Source organism: Hippopotamus amphibius, chromosome 4 (assembly GCF_030028045.1).
Source record: "Hippopotamus amphibius kiboko isolate mHipAmp2 chromosome 4, mHipAmp2.hap2, whole genome shotgun sequence".
Lineage (NCBI taxonomy): Eukaryota > Metazoa > Chordata > Mammalia > Artiodactyla > Hippopotamidae > Hippopotamus > Hippopotamus amphibius.
The window spans coordinates 185,375,794-185,396,176 of record NC_080189.1 but is presented as its reverse complement, the minus strand read 5'-3'; the positions used below and the strand labels follow the sequence as shown (position 1 = coordinate 185,396,176).

Below are 20,383 nucleotides of genomic sequence, written 5' to 3'. Positions count from 1 at the left end.
ACTAAGATGGCAATACTACCCAAACTGATCTATGGATTCATCTCAACCCCTATCAGAATCCTAGCTGGTCTTTTTTTCTTGCAGAAATTAATAAGCTGAACCTAAAATTCACATGGCAATACAAGAGACCCAGAACAGACAAAACAATCTTGAAAAAGAAGAACAAAGCTGGAGGACTCCCACTTCCTTGTTTCAAAACTTACTACAAGTTAATCAGAATACTACAGTGCTGGCAGGAAGGACAGACATACGGTCAATGAAACAGAACTGAGAGTCCAGAGATAAACACTTACATTATGGTCAACAGATTCCTGACAAGGGTGCCAAGACCATGGATGGGGAAGGAACAGGACGCACTCAGGGTCAGCGATCTCACTCTTGCCACAGAACAAAGCAGGCTCCGCGTCTAGCCATTCTCTTTACAGCTCTTTCAGGCACCTCCCAATAGCTGCCAAGACACCTGCCTCCTCCTCCCAGGAGGTCAACTCAGCAGAACTCTGGGACAGAAAGTACTGCTTCACGGAGAACAAGTGGGTGGGTTCTAAGACCTCCCTGGCTGAGATCCTTCCCTGCCTTTCAAAAAATGTATTATGTGATATTTGGCACATAAAAAGATTATGTGAAATATACATGCAAGGTAAGAATACAACAACAACAAAACCCCAGAACCGGTCACCCACTTACCAGTCACCATCTACCTGTGTGCTCCTTCCTCAGCCATCCTCCTGCCTCTCTCCAAAAGTAAATGTCAGCCTGAACTTCGTATTTACAATTCTCTTACTATCATATATTTTTCTTCTTAAACAATATACTTTGGCCTGTTTTTAACCTCATAAAAATGATACACCATATGTAGTCCTCGGCCATCAGTATTACATCCACCCATGTTTGCTGCGTGCAGTAGACATACTTCATTCACTTCCACTGCAGTAAAATATTCCACGATGTACTTTATTTTCTTATCACACCACTTCCAGTTTTTGCTATTATGGACAGTCTGTGCTGACACTCTGGCACTCTAGATCAGGGGACTGGGCTTACGCAAACTACAGCCTATGGGTCAAATATAGTCAGTAGCCCATTTTTGTTAGGCCCTTGAGCTTAAAATGCTTTTTAGATTTTTAAAGAGTCGAGCAACAAATGAAACAAAGGCAACTGTGTGACAAGAGTATATGCTGCCCTCAGAGCCTAGAATATTGACCACCTTGCCCTTTACAGGAAGACTCTGCCAGTCCCTGCCCCGAACGCCACGTCTGGAGTGCAGAGGAATGGCTGGTTGGCAGGATGCAGGTGCTGCCAATTTACAAGCTTCCCTTAACCCACACCCTCACCGACACTGGGTATCAACAGACACGGATGACGGTCCCTTTTCTTCCCTACTCTGATAATTAAATCAGTTTAGCATCTTTTCATACACTCATGGGCCACTGTGCTTTTCCTTCTGTTGAAATGCCTGATTGTGTCTCCTTTGCATTTTTTATTCTTTTTTATTTTTTTAAAATTATTTATTTAGGCTGCTCTGGGTCTTAGTTGCGGCATGCAAACTCTTAGTTACAGCATGAGGGCTCTTAGTTGCGGCATGCGGGATCTAGTTCCCCAACCAGGAATCAAACCTGGGCCCCCTGCATTGGGAGCGTGGTGTCTTAGCCACTGGACCACCAGGGAAGTCCCTCCTTTGCATTTTTAAATTGGGTATTGGTCTTTTAAAATATTGATTTGTAGGCGTTAATCATCTATTCTGACTGCTAATCTTTTGTTAGTTAACCTTCCCCTTAGGTTGTTGTAGCTTGACTTTATTTATGTATTTTAATGAAGAGAAATTCTTAATTTTAATGTAGTCAAATGTATTCTTTTAAAGTATAAATCTTTATCTGTCTCTTGGCCTTTTAAAAATATTCAGATTAGCTTATGGGTGATGCTAATGAAAAAGGGACAACCTAGTATACAGGAAACCAAAATAGGAAGCAGCTCTAATTCTATCACAGAATCAGTTTCAAAAGAAGGATATTCTGCTCAAATAAAGCTAGCAAATGAGCCACTATGTCAAATAGACTCACATCGCTCCAGGAAAATATTCTTCCTAAAGAAAAGCTTATTCAAGACAGGAATTACACAGACCCCAAGCTGGGCCCAGTGGGCAGGCCCATGCCCTTCTGTATGAGTGAGACGGCTGACGTGGGCCATAACTGGCACAAGGAAGGCAGGAGCCTGACACCTCAGCAGGTGCCAGGACCGGTGGACAAAAGAACACTCTCAAGTGTACTACGATCCCAGACTCTGCCAGCGATCAAGGTCACTGCAAGAAGCCAGTTCTGATTTGAAGTGTAAGAATCACCTAATCACCTCCTAAAACAACTAGGATGATAGGAATGATGTCTTTAAGTCTTAAAATAAGGCACTCACTCACCTATTGTATCCTGAGGAAAAGGGAGTTTTGGATTTAGGAAAACCACCATTGGAGGCAAATTTTTCACAATTGGCTCAGAGGCAGACAATAGTGAGCACTGACTGCTACAGCTGGATGCTGATGGGGTGGGTCACCTTAAGACTACACGCAAAGTCATACAGAAGGAGAACCACAGAGGTGAATCTGCTTCAGGTGTCCTCCCATCTACGTAACAGGGAGTGTGAAAACCTCAAGATCACCACAGGAAACAAAATTTCTACCTGAAGGACCAAAGTTTTCAACAGCAACAAGGGAGGACACGATTTTTACTCGAATGCCCTCCAACCAACAGGCACATAAATACTAATAATAATTTCCTTTATCTTTTGTACTGTTTACCTTTGTAAGCTATCTTAACTCCTTTTTGAAACAGGTGGGGTGTGCATAAATTAGGCACACTCAAAATTGGTCACAATGTTAAGAACAGACTAGCGAGTAATGTTAGTGGAAATGGCTGAGTGAGGAACTCCAAAAGTCCATCCTTCAATAAAAGCATGAAAAAAGCCAGCAGAATCTGTCAGAAACAACTTTTATGGAACTTTAAAAACTAACCAAAAGCTTTCAACGATCAGAGGAACACCAGAGAAACCGGCTTAATCTTGGTAAGAACAATGAGTTCTGTGGCATTTTACCTTACCCTGGTCCCATCCCCCAAGAGGCAGTGGCCTGGAATATAAAAGTCTGAAATCCCAGTACAGGTTCTTGGTGGGGGGCTGGGGGTGGGTGGGTGGAGTAGAACAGACCTCATTTGCAAAGAATTTCAGTAGCAGGTAATGACATATCTGGTGGCTGCCTAGAAGACCAGCCTGAATGGCTTGCCTTTACCTCACCAAACTCAGGACTGTCCCAAGTGCTGAGGCAGCTACTGGTAGGGGCAGGGGTGTATACTGAAAATATCTACTGGCAAATGTATTAGTTGCTGCTGCCCGGGGCAATCAGTAATGGTTGAAGCAACCAACAGACAAACCAAAAGGCTGACAGGAAATGCTGGGAAATAAGGGCTTTGAAAAGCTCCAACATGTTCCTGGGATTCTAGAAGACCGTGCAAATGCTCAGGGCTGTGTGCACACTCAGGAAAGACTGGAAAAGACCCTGAGATCTCCCCCCGGCTGACCTTCAGGTTCTGCACAAGCAGGAAGTGAATGTTAAGGCAAAGTTGTCAACTGCCTGACTGAGTGTTGAAAACATATCCCAACACTCACACAGACCCTGTCTGAAGAGACTCAGGGATAATTTTGGTTCCAGGCACTTAAGGAAGTCTCTGTCTGATTATTAGCTACTACACTAATGAACAGAGACTTTAGGGACCACACATGATAAAGAATATTGGACTGCACAAAATTAGCTCAAAAAGCTTATTATGCAAACAATAACTATAACAAGCAGCAACAAATACTGGGGAGAATCTAATTTCCAGATTTGCCACATTATAATATTCAAAATGTCCATTTTCAACAAAAAAATTACAAGTCAGGCAAAAAAAAAAAGGAGATATGGTCCATACACATGAAAAAAGCAAGTAATAGAAACTATAAGTCTAATGTCTGGGTTTCCTCCTAGACAAAGACTTTGAATCATCCATTTTACCTGAGTTCAAAGAGATAAAGGAAACTAGGTTCAAAGAAGTAAAAGAAACCATAGAACAATGCCTCATGAAATAGGAAATATCAATACAGAGAAAATTTAAAAAGGAACCACCAAATGGAGATTCTGGAGTTGTAAAGCATAATAACGGAAATGAAAAATTCAATAAAGGGGCTCAATAGGAGAACCGAGCAGGCGGAAAAATGAATTAGAGAACTTGAAGAAAGGTCAATTGAGATGTGAAGATAAGGTAAGACAATTGAGTTGATCCAGTCTAAGTAACAGAAGGAAAAAAAAAAAAACTGAAAAGAGCTTTAAAGACCTGTGGGGCACCATCGATCATAACAGCATATATGTTATGGGAGTCCCAGAAAGGAGAGGCAGGAGAGAAAAATGTGAAAAGAATATTTTAAAAGATAATGGACAAAAATCTCCCATATTTGATTAAAAATATTAATCTGCACATCCAGGAAGCTCAACAAACTTCATGTACAATAAACTCAAAGAGATCTACACTAATACACATTATAGCTGAACTGCTAGAAGACAGAGAATTCTAAAAGCAGCAAGGGAAGTGACTCCTTACATAAAAGGATTTCCTCAATAAGATTAACAGTTGATATCTCATCAGAAACCATGGAGGACAGAAGACAATGGGATGACATATTTGAAGGGCTGAAAATAAAAAACATCAATTAAGAATTCTCTATTGTAATGGATGAATGAATAAGTTAAATATGACCATGGAATATTATTCAGCCTCAAAAAAAAAAAAAGGAAATCCTGCCCTTTTGCGACAACATCGATGAACCCAGAGGGCATTATGCTAAGCGATATTAGACAGAAAAATACATGTACTGCATGGTATCACTTACAATTGAAATCTTGGGGAAAAAAAGGAAAACTCATAGAAACTGAGTAGAATGGTAGTTGTCACGGGTATTCCTGCAGGGAAATTGGGTCAAGGTTGGCAAAAGAGTACAAACTTTTACTTATAAATGAATAAGGTCTGAAGAGCTAGTGTATACTATGGTGACTATGATTGATATTACTATATTGTATAGTTGAAATTTGCTAAGAGAATTGAGCCTGTGTTCTCAACCCTCAAAAAAATTGGTGAATATGTGAGGTGATGGTTGTCTTAATTAACTCAATTGTGGGACTCTTTTCACAATGTATAGATACATCATCATATTGTACACAAATATATTACAGTTTTATTTTACAATTATACCTCAAGAGAGCTCAAAAATATTTTTCTTATCTGAAGGTCATACAGATAGTCTCTTCTACATTGTCATCTAAATGTTTGTAAATATTGCTTACTATATTTTAGTTTTTAAGTATTCTGGAATTGATTTTGGTTAAAATATCAAGTTTCCATATTCAGTTTTCTTGTATTACTTATCTTCACTGTTACTGTATTGCATTGTCTTATGTACAATAGCTTTAAAATAAAACTTTTTACCTCATTAAAAAAAAAAAAGAATTCTCTATTGAAAAAAAAATGTTTCAAAAATGAAGGAGACTCTCAACAAAATACTAGAAAACTAAACCCAAAAGCATACTAAATGTATTACTCACCATGACCAAATGGGATTTGTACCAGGAAAGCAAGAGTGGTTCAATATAAGAAAATCAATGTAATACACCACAATGATAGAATAACGGGGAAAACCACATGATCATCTCAACTGGTGCAGAAAAAGCATCTGACAAAATCAAACACCCTTTCATTATGAAAACCCTTAGAAAACTAGGAATAAAAGGGAACTTCTTTGACACGATAAAGGATATCTATGAAAACCCCACATTTGATGGTGAAAGACTGAAGGCTTTCACACTAAGATCAGGAAGAAGGGAAGGATGCATGCTTTCACCACTGCTATTCAATGTTATACTGAAAGTTCTATCCAGAGCAATTGGGCAAGAAAAAGAAATAAAACACATCCAAATTAGAAAGAAAGAAATAAAACCATCTCTATATACAGATGACATGATCCTATATATAGAAAATCCCAAAGAATTCACAAGAAAAGCAACTAGAACTCATAAATGAATTAATCAAAGTTGTAGGATACAAAGACCAACAAAGAAACATCATCGTGTTTCTATACAACTGCAACAAACAATCTGAAAAGTAAAGTTAAAAATCAATTCCATTTACAATAGCATTTAAAAAAAAACTACCTAGGAATAAATTTAACCAGCAAGGTGAAAGATTTGTTCACAACTGTTGAACGAAATTAAGAAACACACCATTAATGGCAAGATATTTGTTTCTTCCAAAACAAATCTAAGTACATGGATTGGAAGACAATATTACTATAATGGCAACACTGCTTGTGATGGTTACTCTTATGTGTCAACTTGTCTGGGCCACAGGGTGCCTAGATATTTGTTCAAACATTATTCTAGGAGTTTCTGTGAGGGTGTTGGATGAGAGGAACACTTAAGCTGGTAGACTAAGTAAAGCAGATTGCCCTCCCTAATGTGGGTGAGCCTCATCCAATCAGCCAAAGGCCTGAATAGAACAAAGAGGCTGACTCTCCCCCAAGTAAGTAGGATTCTTTCTGCCTGTCTTCAGACTGAGACTGCCTTTTTTTCTGCCTTCAAACTCAAACTAAAATATCAACTCTTCCTGGATCTTGAGCCTGGCTTTTGAATAGGAACTACACCATTGGTTCTCTTGGTTTCAGGCCTTCAGACTCAGGCTGGAACTAAGCCACTGGCTTCCTGGTTGCCAACTTACTCTGCAGATCTTGGGACTTGCCTACCTCCATAATTGTGTGAGATCCAACTCCTCATAATAACTATCTCTTTGCACGTGTGCGTGCACACAAACACACACACACACACGTTATTGATTCTGTTTCTCTGGAGAACCCTAACTAATATACTACCCAAAGCAATCTACAGATTCAGTGCAATCCCTATCAAAATTCCAGTGGCCTTTTACTGAAATGAAGAATCCGATCCTAAAATTCACATGGAATTGCAAAATGGACCCCAAAGAGCCAAAATTGTATTGAAAAAGAAAAACAAAGTTGAAAGACTCACACTTCTCAAGCTTACTACTTCAAAAATTCCTACAAAACAACAGTAATCAAAACAGTGGTAAGATTCACATAAGCACAGATGTAGACCAATGAAATAGAACTGAGAGCCTGGAAATAAACCCACACATCTATGGTCAAATGACTTTTGACAAGGATGTCAAGACCATTTAGACAGAAAAAAAATGGTCTGTGAAACAACTGAGTAACTGGGCAGAAGAATGAACTTGGACCCCCACCTCACTCCATATATACAACTAACTCAAAATGGATAAGCAACTAAAATATAAGGACTAACACCATAAAACTATTAGAAGAAAACATAGGGGTAAATTTTCATGATGCTGAATTTGGCAGAAGATTCTTAGATATGACACCAAAAGCACAAGCAACAAAGAAAAATAAGATAAATTGGCCTCACCAAATTTGAAAATGTTTGTACATAAAAGGACACTATCAAGAATGTGAAAAGACAACAACGAAATGGGAGAAAATACCTGCAAATCACATATCTCATAAGGGTCTAGTATGCAGAATATACAAAAAAACACTTACAGCTCAACAAGAGAAAAACAAACTATCCAATTAAAAAATGGGTGAAGAATGTGAATACATATTTCTCTAAGGACAACACAGAAATAGCTGACAAGCACATGAAAAGATATTCAACATCATCAGTCACTAGGGAACTACAAGTCAAAACCATGAGTTACTACTTCAAACCCACCAGGATGGCTATAACTTAAAAAAAAAAACAAAACAGTAAAATAACAAGTATTGGTGAGGATGTGGAAAAACTGGAACCCTCATATATTGCTGGAGGAAACAAAATGGTTTTTGTGGAAAACATTTTCGCAGTTCCTCAAAAGGTTAAACACAGAATTACCATATAGCCCAGCAATTCCACTCTTAGGTATATACCCAAAAGAACTGAAAACAGGTACTCAAACCAACATACGTACAGACATGCTTACAGCAGCACCATTCACGATACTCAAAAGGTGGAAATAACCCAAATGTCTACCAACAGATGAACAGATAAACAAAATGTGGGATAAATATTACTCAGTCATAAAAAGAAATGAAGTGATGATACAGGTTATAACTATAACACGGGTGAACCTGGAAACCGTTATGCTGAGTTGAAGATGTCAGAAACAAAAGGTCACATACTGTATGATTCCATTTATATGAAACATATAGAATAGGTAAATCCATAGAGACAGAAAGTAGACTGATGGTTGCCCAGGGCATGAAGAGAAGGACAAGGATTACCTGCTTAATGGTACGGGGTTCCCTTTTGAGGGATGAGAACGTTTGGGAACATAGAGAGGTTGTGGTCACACAACGCTGTGAATGTACTATATGCCACTGAATTGTTCACTTTAAAATAGTTAATTTTATGTTCTGTCAATTTAAAAAATTACCATTAAAAAAACTGACCATTATGAGATACTATTTCACAGCTCTCAGGATGGCTATAATTTAAAAAAATGGAAAATGACAAGTGTTGGTGAGGATATGAAGAAACTGGAACCCTCATACATTGTTGAACATAAAAGCGTTCATCATTTGTAGAAAACAGTCTGGTAGTTCCTCAAAAAGTTAAACACAGAGTTACCATATGACCCAGCAATTCTACTCTGTGTATATACTCGAGAAACGTGAAAACAAACATTTACACAAAGACTTGTACGTGAATGTTCACAGTAGCAATATTCATAATAGACAAAAACATTAACAGTCCAAATGTCTCTCAAGAGATAACTGGAAAACAAAACTTATATATATATCTATACAATGTACTATTATTTAGCCATAAAAAAAAATAAAATACGGATATGTGCTACAACATGAATGAACCCTGAAAACGTTATGCTAAGTGACAGAAGTCAGAAACAAAAGGCCACATATCATATGATTCCATTTGTGTGAAATGTCCAGAACAAGCAAATCCACAGAGACAGAAAGTAAACTAGTGGTTGTCAGCGGCTGAGGCAAGGGGAGAATAACAGGGTGACTGTATGGAATTTCTTTTAGGGATGATGAAAATGTTCTAGAATTAGACAGTGGTGATGGTTGTATAACACTGTGAATATCCTAAATAAAAACCACTGAATTGTACATTTTAAATGGTTTAAATGATGAATTTATTCATGATAAAAAAATTGTAAAAATATTTTAACGAAAAATAAGCCTAAGGTGCTTAGATATTCTGATCTCTTTCTTTATCACAGAGCCTGATAACCATTTCTCACCAACCCCAGCAAGAAAACAATAACAGCAATAACAAAAGCACTAAAAAAATGGCTAGCACATTTAAATTTGATGTAATATAACTCTGTTCAGATTTAGATCCAAAGAATTTTATACCACTGCACAATTTTAATAGAAAAACTAAAAGTGGAGAGGAGTAAAACTATTAAAAGGCAATGAAAAACTAAAAAGTGGCCAAAGGAAAACTGTAAACACCAAACATGGACCTCACTGAGTGCCAGTGTAGACGGTAAACAAGTGTCCACTGGAGTTAGCACTGCCTGATCCTCGGCTAGAACAACACCACCTGCTGTAAGTGCAGTGACAAGGGCCAATACCATGTTCAAAGCCCCCAAAGTAAAAACCATTGTAAAAAAAAAAAAAGTTCCTTGGTTCTTACTATAATTCTCTAAAACAAACATATAAAATTAAAATGCTAATTTTTTCTAAAATATCTGATGGTAAATTCTATCTACAACTGTATCTGGTCATTCACACTGACCTGGAGGTGGGCCAGGAATCTCACGTGTGCCCCACGCAGAGGCACAGAAGGGGTGGTACATAAGCAAAGGCACATCTTTGGAAGCTTCCAAAACGGACAATTGTGGAAACCCGTGACTAGATTTCTCAATTTAAATATAGATACCTTTATTACATATATACCTTATATATATGTGGGTATAAAAATTGTTAAATTCTACCTTAATCCTAAAGTGTAGATGTGATCATTATAGGTTAATGAAATCCTATAATGTTTATAATAATTATTGTGTTGATGAAGAAAAATTATGCAAACTCAGTCAAATGCCTTAAAGAGATGGTGGAGGAGGCAACTTTTAGGGACCTACAGACCAGTGTTTAACAGCCTGATTTGGGGAAGCAGCTCAGAGGTTACAGCACCCACAGACTGGACACACGTGCCTCTGGTTAGCACTCTGGGCCACGCGAGTGATGGGAACCTCGGGCCACTGCCAATACTTCACCTTCCCATCCTCATTCTAGCATCAGGTTTGGAAAGAGGATGTCTGCTTCCACACACATAAAGAAGAATGTTCTGCTAAGTAGTAACAACAGATACACCAGGCAAAGAGAGTGCAAAGGAAGCTACAATGAAAGGAAAGTATGTGACCAAGAAATGGCCCCAGTCAGTACGTTCTGAGGAACGGAACAGGAGGCAAGACCAGAACCTCAGGAAGCAGTGGCCTCAAGAACTGGTGTCCTAGGCCTGCACTGTGGACCCGGGCCTGCCACAGAGTCTAGTGTTCTTAGTTCGAGAATTCTGATTCTGCGCCTTCCAGTAGAGCAGAATTATTACTTTATTATTACATTATTTACTGTTTGATACTTGTTTAGGTATGAGTTTATTGTATTATGAGGCCATATTTTTACCCTTTACAAATGGAAAAAGTTTCTTTTGAGAAATCTGTTTCATAAAATTCTAGTTTCTAGTTAGCTATTTAGGAAGCCCTTTTCTCACAGCTGAGGCATATCTGTACTCAGAAATACAGCAAAGAGTTGGACTGGATTCCTTTCTCTTTCCTCTGTGCCTCCATTACCCTAATGATTTATTTTATGTTCCTTACTTTTGTGATTTAAGTTGAGCTACATTTTACTTGGAGGTTAGAAACTGGAAACAAATGTACATCTGCTGACAAAAGGGTGTTCCAAGAACTGGAAAGCCCGGGGAAAACCAAAAAAGGGAAGCATCAGATAAACAAAGAAAATGGCTCCTGCCAGCAAGAAAGTACTAAAGACAACAGAGATGCAGAAAAACAAGCAAAACACCAAGCCCAGGAGGGGAATTAAAACATCATCCAAGCGATGCCAATAAAGGGAGAAGGGAGAAACAGACAGACAGCTGTGGCCTGCTGAGAAAAGCACTCTGGCAGTCTACACCTAAGCACACACCGCAGCACACTCACTCTTCCCCTGACACCGGATGCCAAACGCTCCGCCGAGGGGGCGGGCCTGTGGAGCTCACTGGGAAAGCAAAGACAAGGGGAGACTAGAGACTTATCCAAACAAACAGACAGCTCATGATCACAGATGAAAAGCCCCATGCAGGAGAGAGAGACAGGGAGAGAGACAGACGGACACAGGCGTGCAGCTGGAACGGAACCCGATTAAAACATAATATAAAACCTGGTCTTAAATCCTTTAGGAAAACAATAGCTATCTGAGGCCCAGCACAGCCATCATTGCCTGGTTCAATTGACTTAGGGTTTTTGAAAAAGCATTCATTCAGCTCTGACTCTGTGCAAATCGCTCTGCCTCTCCTGGCCCAGGGCCAGAGTCCTGCCACCCTGACAAGAGGGAGGGAGAGGTGGAGGCTCTGCCCACCTGACAAGCAACTAAGAGGGGGCAGCACCTTTCCAGGTGGGTGCTGCCCTGAGGCCATGCCTGGCCTGGAGGCGCCTGGCTGCAGGTTGTGTGATAAGGTTCCTTTTCCTGGAGCATTAACTTTACTTGGAAATGTGAGTGAGAAGCATAAAACATGGCCATATTTAGGAGTGGATTACAATATTTAAATCACTTTTAGAATGCAGCATGGGATTTCAGAAATCAGTGGCTCTTAGCTCTGTGCTCCTCCCCAATCTCTTTTGCAGACTTTCCCATTTCTACCTGTGGTTGAAAGGCAGGAGCTGTTCAGGTGCTGATCTAGATCCCCTTTCTGCTGCTGGACAATCAGGCCTGCACAGATGAGCCTTGGGCTCTAAGCCCCACCCTCACGGAGCCCCACACAGCCCCCCTCACTTTGCTGTGCTGCACAGGAGCCTCATGGTCAATGCAGCCCAGACGGAATTCGTCATCTCGGTGCTTCCCATTCCTGTCCGAAGCACCTCTACCTACTCGGAAACAACCTACTCCCATCCCAGGGAGTGACACCATCACCCAGCCAGCTGCCCAAGGCAGAATTGTCTCTGCCTCCCTGATTCTGACACCCAATCATTCATCAAGATTGCATCGCCCCCAACCTAACTCCCCATTGCCACTGTGGCCCTGGTTACAGGGTGCTCACTCCAGCGCTAGTGAGATGCTCTCAGGTTCCGTTTACTCATCCACAGTCTTTTCCAGCTAAAATAACCCATATTGAGCTTGTAGTCCAAGCCTCTCATTTTATACATAAGGAAAACCAGGCCAAGACAAGTGATGTACTTGCAAGGTCCCAAAATTACTGAGAAATCTGCAATTGGATAAATTGATGACATTTATATGCAGGAGAAACATATACTGATTAATGCCAACATATTTTTTAAAGTTAGTTTTTTTCTGTAGTACAGCCAACATGATGGAATACTATACAGCTGTAGAAAAGAACCAGGAGAATATATACTGCTATGGTGTGAGCTCATGATATGCTGTTAAATTAAAAAAAAAAAAAAAGCTTGTATTGTATACTACCGTTTTCTAAGAACAAGGGCTGTGGGTGTACACACACACACATACAGAGACACACACATACTTATGTTACACAAGTAGACAGATAAACCAAAAACTAACAAAAAGTTACTGTGGAGGAGGGAAGAAACAGGGTATAAAGATCAGGACTGAAACCTAGATTTCTGAAAATACTTTATTTTGTCTTGGAGCCATGAAAATATTCTTTATAAATGTCTAACACAAAATTTAAAAAGAAGCTATTCCTTAAACTAAAAATAAAATAAATGAATGTGTGGCATACTGAGGAACTGGTTCAAATGAGTTTGAAAATTAATAATTTGGCAGAACATTCCTAGGGATACACCCTAAGGACAAAACGAACTGCAAAAAATCTGAAACAGTTTTCAATAATCATATACTGGTTGGGAACTTCCCTGGTGGTCCAGTGGTTAAGAATCTGCCTTCCAAGGGCACACGGGTTCGATCCCTGGTGGGGGAACTAAGACCCCACATGCCACATGGCAAATAAGCCAGCATGCTCTAGAGCCCATGCACCACAACAAGAGAGCCCATGTGATGCATCTACTGTGCCCATGTGCCCTGGAGCCTGTGCACCACAACTAGAGAGAAGTCTGCATGCCACTTAAATAAAAGATCCCATGTGCTGCAACTAAGACCCAACAAGCCAAATAAATAAATAAATATTTAAAAAAATAATAACATTAAAGAAATCATACACTGGTTGGTGATATGTTAGTATTATTATTCTAAAACTACCACGTTTATTTTAAAGGTTAAAACAAGTAATGATGTGAATGTTGTTAGGAACCAAGACTTTTAGCACAAGAGAAAAGACACATCAATGTAAAATCAAAGAAGTAAAAACCATATAATCCTAAATTTGAAACAAAAGTATTAGTATGAACTCATGATTAAAAAGTATATTTCCTAAAAAATAAAAAATTTAAAAAAATAAATAAATAAATAAATAAAAAGTATATTTCCTGGCTGTCCACCAAAAAGGCCCAGGACAATAACCAGCCCTGCAGAAATGAGTATCCCTCGTTCCTGGACTGTGGTCTCAAGATACCATTTTCCACAAGAGGGACCCAGAGCTGCTTAGAGAAGTAACCAATTCCAGGTCTGGGGTGAAAAAGTACAAAACGAATCCGAAACATCTCACCATTTCAGAGAGCAAGGAAAGGAAGGCTACGAGTCATGCCAAAGGACAAGAAGGTAACTCAAAGAGGCTCCACTGGCAAAAGTGGCACAATTCTAGCATCTATGAGAATAATAATTGCAATGGATTAAAACACGTCACACGTTTAAATTCATGAGTTTATACTGACACTCAATCCCTGGTCACTTGTGGAGCGGCTATGAGATCATCTCATTATTTTGAGACCCGTAAAGAGGAAGAATCAGGCATTTGTCCTATTTTTCCTATTTGAACTGTCCCTTAGGGTAACTAAACAATTAGTATCTCAGGCGCTGAGCACCACTAGGACCACAGCAGTTGTGTGCCTCCTGGTGAGGGCACACACCACCACCTCTGAGCGCATGTGCTCAACAGCTGAGCCGGTGGAACCTCCACATCTACTTACCACCTCCTGGGACAGAAGAACACGTTCAATGTAAACAGCAAAAGTCAAAACAGGGACACCTCTGACTATAGAACAACCAGCCTGGATTTTCCAACAAAGAGAATGCAAGGAAGAAAAGGGATAGGGCGGAGCAACCAAGCGATTAACAGAGACTTAAGAGACAGATCAACGGAACGCAACTGTTTGGACTCTGCTTCAAACAAACTAAAAAAATTTGAGACTATTGGGGAAAACTGAATGGTACTGTGATTATAAATAAAATCTTAAATACCAGTTTTCTTGATACTTATGAATTTATCAAAAATAGCTATGTATTAAATCTCACTTTGGATGCAAACATTTCAAACCCATTTTATATTCATTTTAATGTTCTAACATACTAAAGAGGGCTTAATTTCAAGTATAAAATGCCACTCGATCACAAATTAGAGATTAAAACACAGGGTGTTTTGTTTCCTTTCAAACTCCTAGAGAAAGATGGTTAAGGAGCAAGCAGTTCTTGTATCAAAAGATGCAGTACTCAGCCGGGCAGGCCTCTGCCCTCAGCCACCAGCACCTTTACTGCAACGGCCTCCGCTGAGGGAGGGCTGGGCCTTGGGGCTTTCAGAGGGCTGGCAGAGATGCACGCTGCTACCCATGGTTTTCAAACTCACTAGTCATTACTGAGTCATCAAGTGTAATGTCTATTACTCGCAAAGTGTAACGCTGGTTTAAAAAAAAACTCAGACACCACCACATATGCAGAAGACACTCAAATACACCTGTTACAGAATGAAACTGCTAAAGCCAAAAATGAGTAAGTTCAGGATGGTTTTGAATTTAATTACTTCACTGTCACACAAAGCAAACAAGTAACAGCTGAAGAAGGAGAGCTACACAAATTAAAATTTTCTAGTGACATACCTGTGTGTCATATGCTGTAAGAAGATATATCTAAACTTGATCAGGCAGGAAGAGACTTCAATAAAGAAAAAAGCAAAGCAGTGTCAACCTTATTCTTCTTCAGATAATGTAGTGGAGTCCCTTACCTAGGAAGGAAAAATGATACGTGGTTAACTTATGTGTGGAAAACTTTAAAAGCTTTTAAAAATAGAATTTCAAAAATGGAAATTCCTAAAAAATGATAAAGTCAGAAGTTTAAGAGAAAACATTTTTAAGCATTCTACATAAACATGTGCTTTGGATTTTCTGCATTTTTTGAGTTGAACGTAAATTACAAAGTCTGGATAACTTCAGATTATTGTTATTTTAAAACCATTATTATCATGAAATATTATACACACAAAGAAAAGCACAGGAAACATGCAGGCATAGTTTCACAAGGTTATTACACAAACACTAGTCCAACTACCACCCAGACCAAGGAATGGGGCACTGCTGGAACCCAAAAAAGCTGGGTGCCCCTCTCTGATCCCAAACCCTTCCCTCCTCCTGTAACAACTACCCTAACTATACCTATAGCTTTCTCGCTTTTCTTTAGATTTAGCCCTAGGCACATCGCTCTGACAGTTTATTTCTGCCAGCTTCTGAATTTTATATAAACACGATCACACAATGTGTATTCTTTTGTCTTGTTTTGCTTTGCTTTGCTCCAGTGATGTTGCTGGCCCTGTGATTCATTTTCATTGCTGTACAATATTCTGGTGTGCAACATACCACACTTTACTTATCCTTTCCCTCTCCCCTGGGTAGTTTCTGCTTTGGAGCAGATATAAGTACTACTAAGATCTTTCTGGTACAACTATCTTAAGCATACAGGCATATATTCCTCTAATGTACATACCTACAAGTGTGACTGCTAGATTATTCGGTAAGTGTATATTCAACTTTTCTACATAAAGTCAGACTACCTCCCAAAGTCTTTGTAACAATGTACACTCCTACAAGAAGGTATGAGAGAGTTTCTGTTGCTCAAAACTTCAAAACTTGTCAGACTTTTTAATTCTTGCTAACTGAATGGCTATGCAGTGGTGTCCTAAGAATTCTTTAGTATGTAGAATTTTATAATTAATTTGAAGAAAAACTCATGAAATTTTGCATCTGACAATTGCCACGATGGAGATTCAATTTTGCAACCAAGCATTCGTTTACTTTTCCAGTGGCTACTGCGCTCCAATTTCTCACCAGTTGTAACCCCCCACTCTCAGTTCACCAGCTTCCAGAGACACTGGTTCCAACCCCCAGGCACAAGTGGATGGGGGTCGGGGGCAGGGTGGGGTGGGGGTGGGGCTGCCCAGGAGGAGCATCCTATTCCTGGGCCAGAGATGGTTCATCTCTGTGCGCACAAAACCCAAGTCAAAATGAGTGAAGTCTTTCCCTCCTCCTCTGGGACTTAAGAGATTCTCACTCTTTCCCAAAGAACCTGAACATGAGCACATGGGAGTGAACAGGCTCTCTGAGAATAGAACGAATGTGGAGGAAGATTCTGGGGAAGAAACTGACCCCACTGCAGCCAGCCCTGAGGCTTTTTAATTAGGTGATCAATAAATCCCCCTTTGCTCGCAACAGCTAAGGTCCAGTTACATCAGAAAGAGCCCTCACTGATATGATCACTCGTTATAAAACAAGGGTTTTAATCTACTCAGTAAGCCACATAGGTCAATGAAGGTAACACAAGACCCCCCCCCCCACACACACACAGCCTCAATATTATTTCAATCACATTTTGTAAATCAAAACAGTTTATCACCCAAACTTGGACTACAGTTCTTGCCAAGTGGCAAGTTAACTCTGAATGTCTCATGTCTCTTTGGCAAGAGAATGAAAAATCAATAGCTGTAATTTATTTGTCCTTGCCTGCTATAAACACTTCATTAATCATACTATCCCTACTGGATTTTAGTAACAAAGTTATGATAACCTCATAAAATAAATTAGGAAGTATTACCTGGTTTATTCTGAGGAAGTGTTTGGGATAAGACTGGAATTATTTCCTCCTTGAAAATCTGGTGGAATTTAACAATGAAGCCATCTGTGCCTAAAAAATTTTAATTACCGATTCTATTTTTTTAGTGGTTACAGGACTAATTAAGGTTTTCTATTTTTTCTGCAGCTACTTTTAGAAAGTTATATTTTTCAAGAAATTTGTTTATTGCATCTAAATTTTAAAATTTACTGACATCATGCTATTTCTAATAATGTTTTATGATTTTTTATAGTCTATTGAATCCAAAGTAGCTTCTTTTTCCTTTCTTTTCATTGATTGTGCCTCCTCTTTTTTCTCTTATTGGTCTCAAGAGAGGTTTGTCAATTTTTTTTTTTTATAAATTTACTTATTTATTTATTATTTTATTGTCTGTGTTGGGTCTTTTTTTGCTGTGTGTGGGCTTTCTTTTTAGTTGCGGTGAGTGGGGGCTACTCTTCGTTGCGGTGCGCGGGCTCCTCGTTGCCGTGGCGTCTCTTGTTGCGGAGCACGGGCTCTAGGCACGTGGGCTTCAGTAGTTGCAGCTCATGGGCTCAATAGTTGTGGCTCACGGGCTCTAAAGCACAGGCTCAATAGTTGTGGCGCATGGGCTTAGTTGCTCCGCGGCACGTGGGATCTTCCTGGAGCAGGGATCGAACCCGTGTCCCCTGCATTGGCAGGTGGATTCTCAACCACTGCGCCACCTAGGAAGCCCGAGAGGTTTGTCAATTTTACTAGACTGTTCAAAGAACCCATTTTGGGGCTTTGTTAATCTTTTCTACTGTAAAATTTCCATTTGCTTAATTCTGCTCTGATTTTCTTCCTTTGGGCTTTATTTCGGATATTCTTTTTCTAATTTTTAATTAGAATGATATTTAGCCTACTAATTTTCAGATTTTCTACCTTTCTAAAGCTATAAATCTCTCTCCATGTACAGCTTTGGCTACATTCTACAAGTTTTGATATATAGTATTTTCATTTTCAGCCAGTTAAAAACATGTTCTAACTTCTATTATGTCAACTTCTTAGAATATTTTAAAAATATTCCTTTATTTTAAAACTCTGAGGGATTTTATAATTATCTTTTCGTTAGTGATTTATAGCTCAGTTCCATTGAGGTCAGAGATTATAATCTGTATTATTACAATCTTTGAAATGTATTGCACTATGGTCTAGTATTGGTCAATTTTTTTAAATGTCCTATATGTGCATGAAAATAAAGCACATGTTGCAGGTTTTGCATGAATGTTATTTATATGTACATCAGACCAAGGATATTGATCTGATGTAAAACCTCTGTGCTTACAAGAAAAAAAATATTTTTTTTCTTGGCCTGCTTATTCTATCAGTTACTGGGACATGTTGAAATTTCCACTATAACTGTAAATTTGTCTATTTTTTCCTTGTACTTATGTCAATCTCTACTTTGGATATTCTGAAATCATATTATTAGGCTTATTCACATTCAAAATTATTATGATTTCCTTCCGAACTGAACCTTCTATCACTACAAACTGGGGCAGAGACTACATGTTGACCAAACGTATTTCTTCCACCTCCTGGGCACACAGCTAGGTTGTATTTCCCAGCCTCCCCTGCGGTTCAGCGTGGCTATGCGACCTGGGCTCCTCCGAATGGAATGTGATGGAATGCCTTGCCCGTGAACACCTGCGTGATCCCCCACACTCCCTCCTCCCCAAATGCAGAGGCTCCAGCAGAGGATTCCCAGTCCCAGGAGACGGCAGAGTCACAGGCAGAAGAAGCTGAATCCCCAGATGACCGTTCGGAAAGCAACCCGCCACCCAGAACTAACTACTGGACTTTGTGTAAGAAATGAATTTGCTTATAATAAACTACTGGATGTTTTGCTACAGGAACTAGTTACCCGCTTTGTTAAGGGAAACGATACTCATTATCTCTAGTACTGCTTTTTGCCCTAAATTGTATTTTGTTTGACACTATACAATCTTGCTTTTGGTTAGTGTTTGTATAGTTTATTTTTTTCACCAATTTTCTTTCAACATCTCTTAATCCTCATGTTTTAGGTGGGTCTCTTATAAACAGTATGCAGTTGGATTTTTAAAATATCTTCTTTGGTATCTTTCTCTTTTAACTGGAACATTTATTCTATATACGCTGGAAGCAATTGCTCACATTTAGATTTATTTCTATTATTTTCACCAGGGGCTTCCCACTTGCTTCTTTTGGATAACTTATCATTCTAGTCCCTGCTCCCCAGTAATCTGGAAATTACACAGTTTCTGTTCTTTCAGTAATTGCTTTAGAAATTATAATGTACAGGTCCTTATCAAAGTCCAATGTTAATCCATATATTTACCCTCCTCTTGGACAGCAAGGGCCTTAAAATGTTAACTCCCTTTTTCGTATTTCCAACTTACATTCTACTGCTGCTTGTGTATGCATGTGTGTATCTTTTTGTCATTATTAATGCTTTACATAATATTCATTCATTTTTTTAAAGATACAGAATTCTTTCTTCTAGTGTACTGAAGCTATCACTCCAAGTCTTTTTGGCTCTCGTTGGTCGTGTTGAGAAGTCTATTGCTATTCCTTTACAGGTAACCATGAGTGTCACCATGTGTTTGGGGGTGGATTTCTTTTTACTTATCCTGCCAGTCACTTGTTGAACATCTTGGATCTGTGGTCTGGCATCTTTCACAGTTTGTGGAAAATTTTCAGCCATTATCTCTTCCAGTATCTGCACCATCCCCCCCCCCCCCCCCCGCCCCCACCGCCGGCCTCAGAACCAATTATACACGTCAGAGCTTACTGTTCCCTGTCTCCCGCCTTCCCTTTGCGTTCTCCACTTTCCCGTCTCTGTGCTTCACTCTCGTTTTTCTTCTTCTGATCTATTACTGTGGTGGATTACACTGACTGATTTTCCAGCATTAAGCCAACCTTTCATCCCTGAGATAAACTTGATCATTATGTGATATTCTTTTTATATGCTGCCTAGTGGATTTTAAATGCTAAAATTTATGGAGGATGTTGTGTGTGTGACAAATACTTCTTGCTGGTTTTCCTTTACTATAATGTTTTTGTCTGGTTTTGCTTTCAGGATAGTGCTGGCCTTATAGAATGAGATAGGAAGCATGCCCACCTCTTCTATTTTCTGAAAAAGTTTTTGTCAGAT

General features: G+C 39.3%; 1 protein-coding gene across 2 annotated transcripts in view; it reads right to left on the bottom strand.

Annotated features, from left to right (window-relative positions):
* TRAF3 (TNF receptor associated factor 3) overlaps nt 1-20,383 on the bottom strand; it is a 111,493-nt gene that overhangs the window by 34,259 nt on the left and 56,851 nt on the right. Inside the window, exon 2 of one of the 2 annotated variants that reach the window (XM_057731943.1) lies at nt 15,231-15,355. The exons of the other annotated variant lie outside the window; for it this stretch is intronic. Coding sequence (XP_057587926.1) covers nt 15,231-15,241 — 11 coding nt within the window. The 5' untranslated portion in view covers nt 15,242-15,355. The remainder of the gene's footprint in view (nt 1-15,230; nt 15,356-20,383) is intronic. 2 annotated transcript variants of the gene reach the window in all.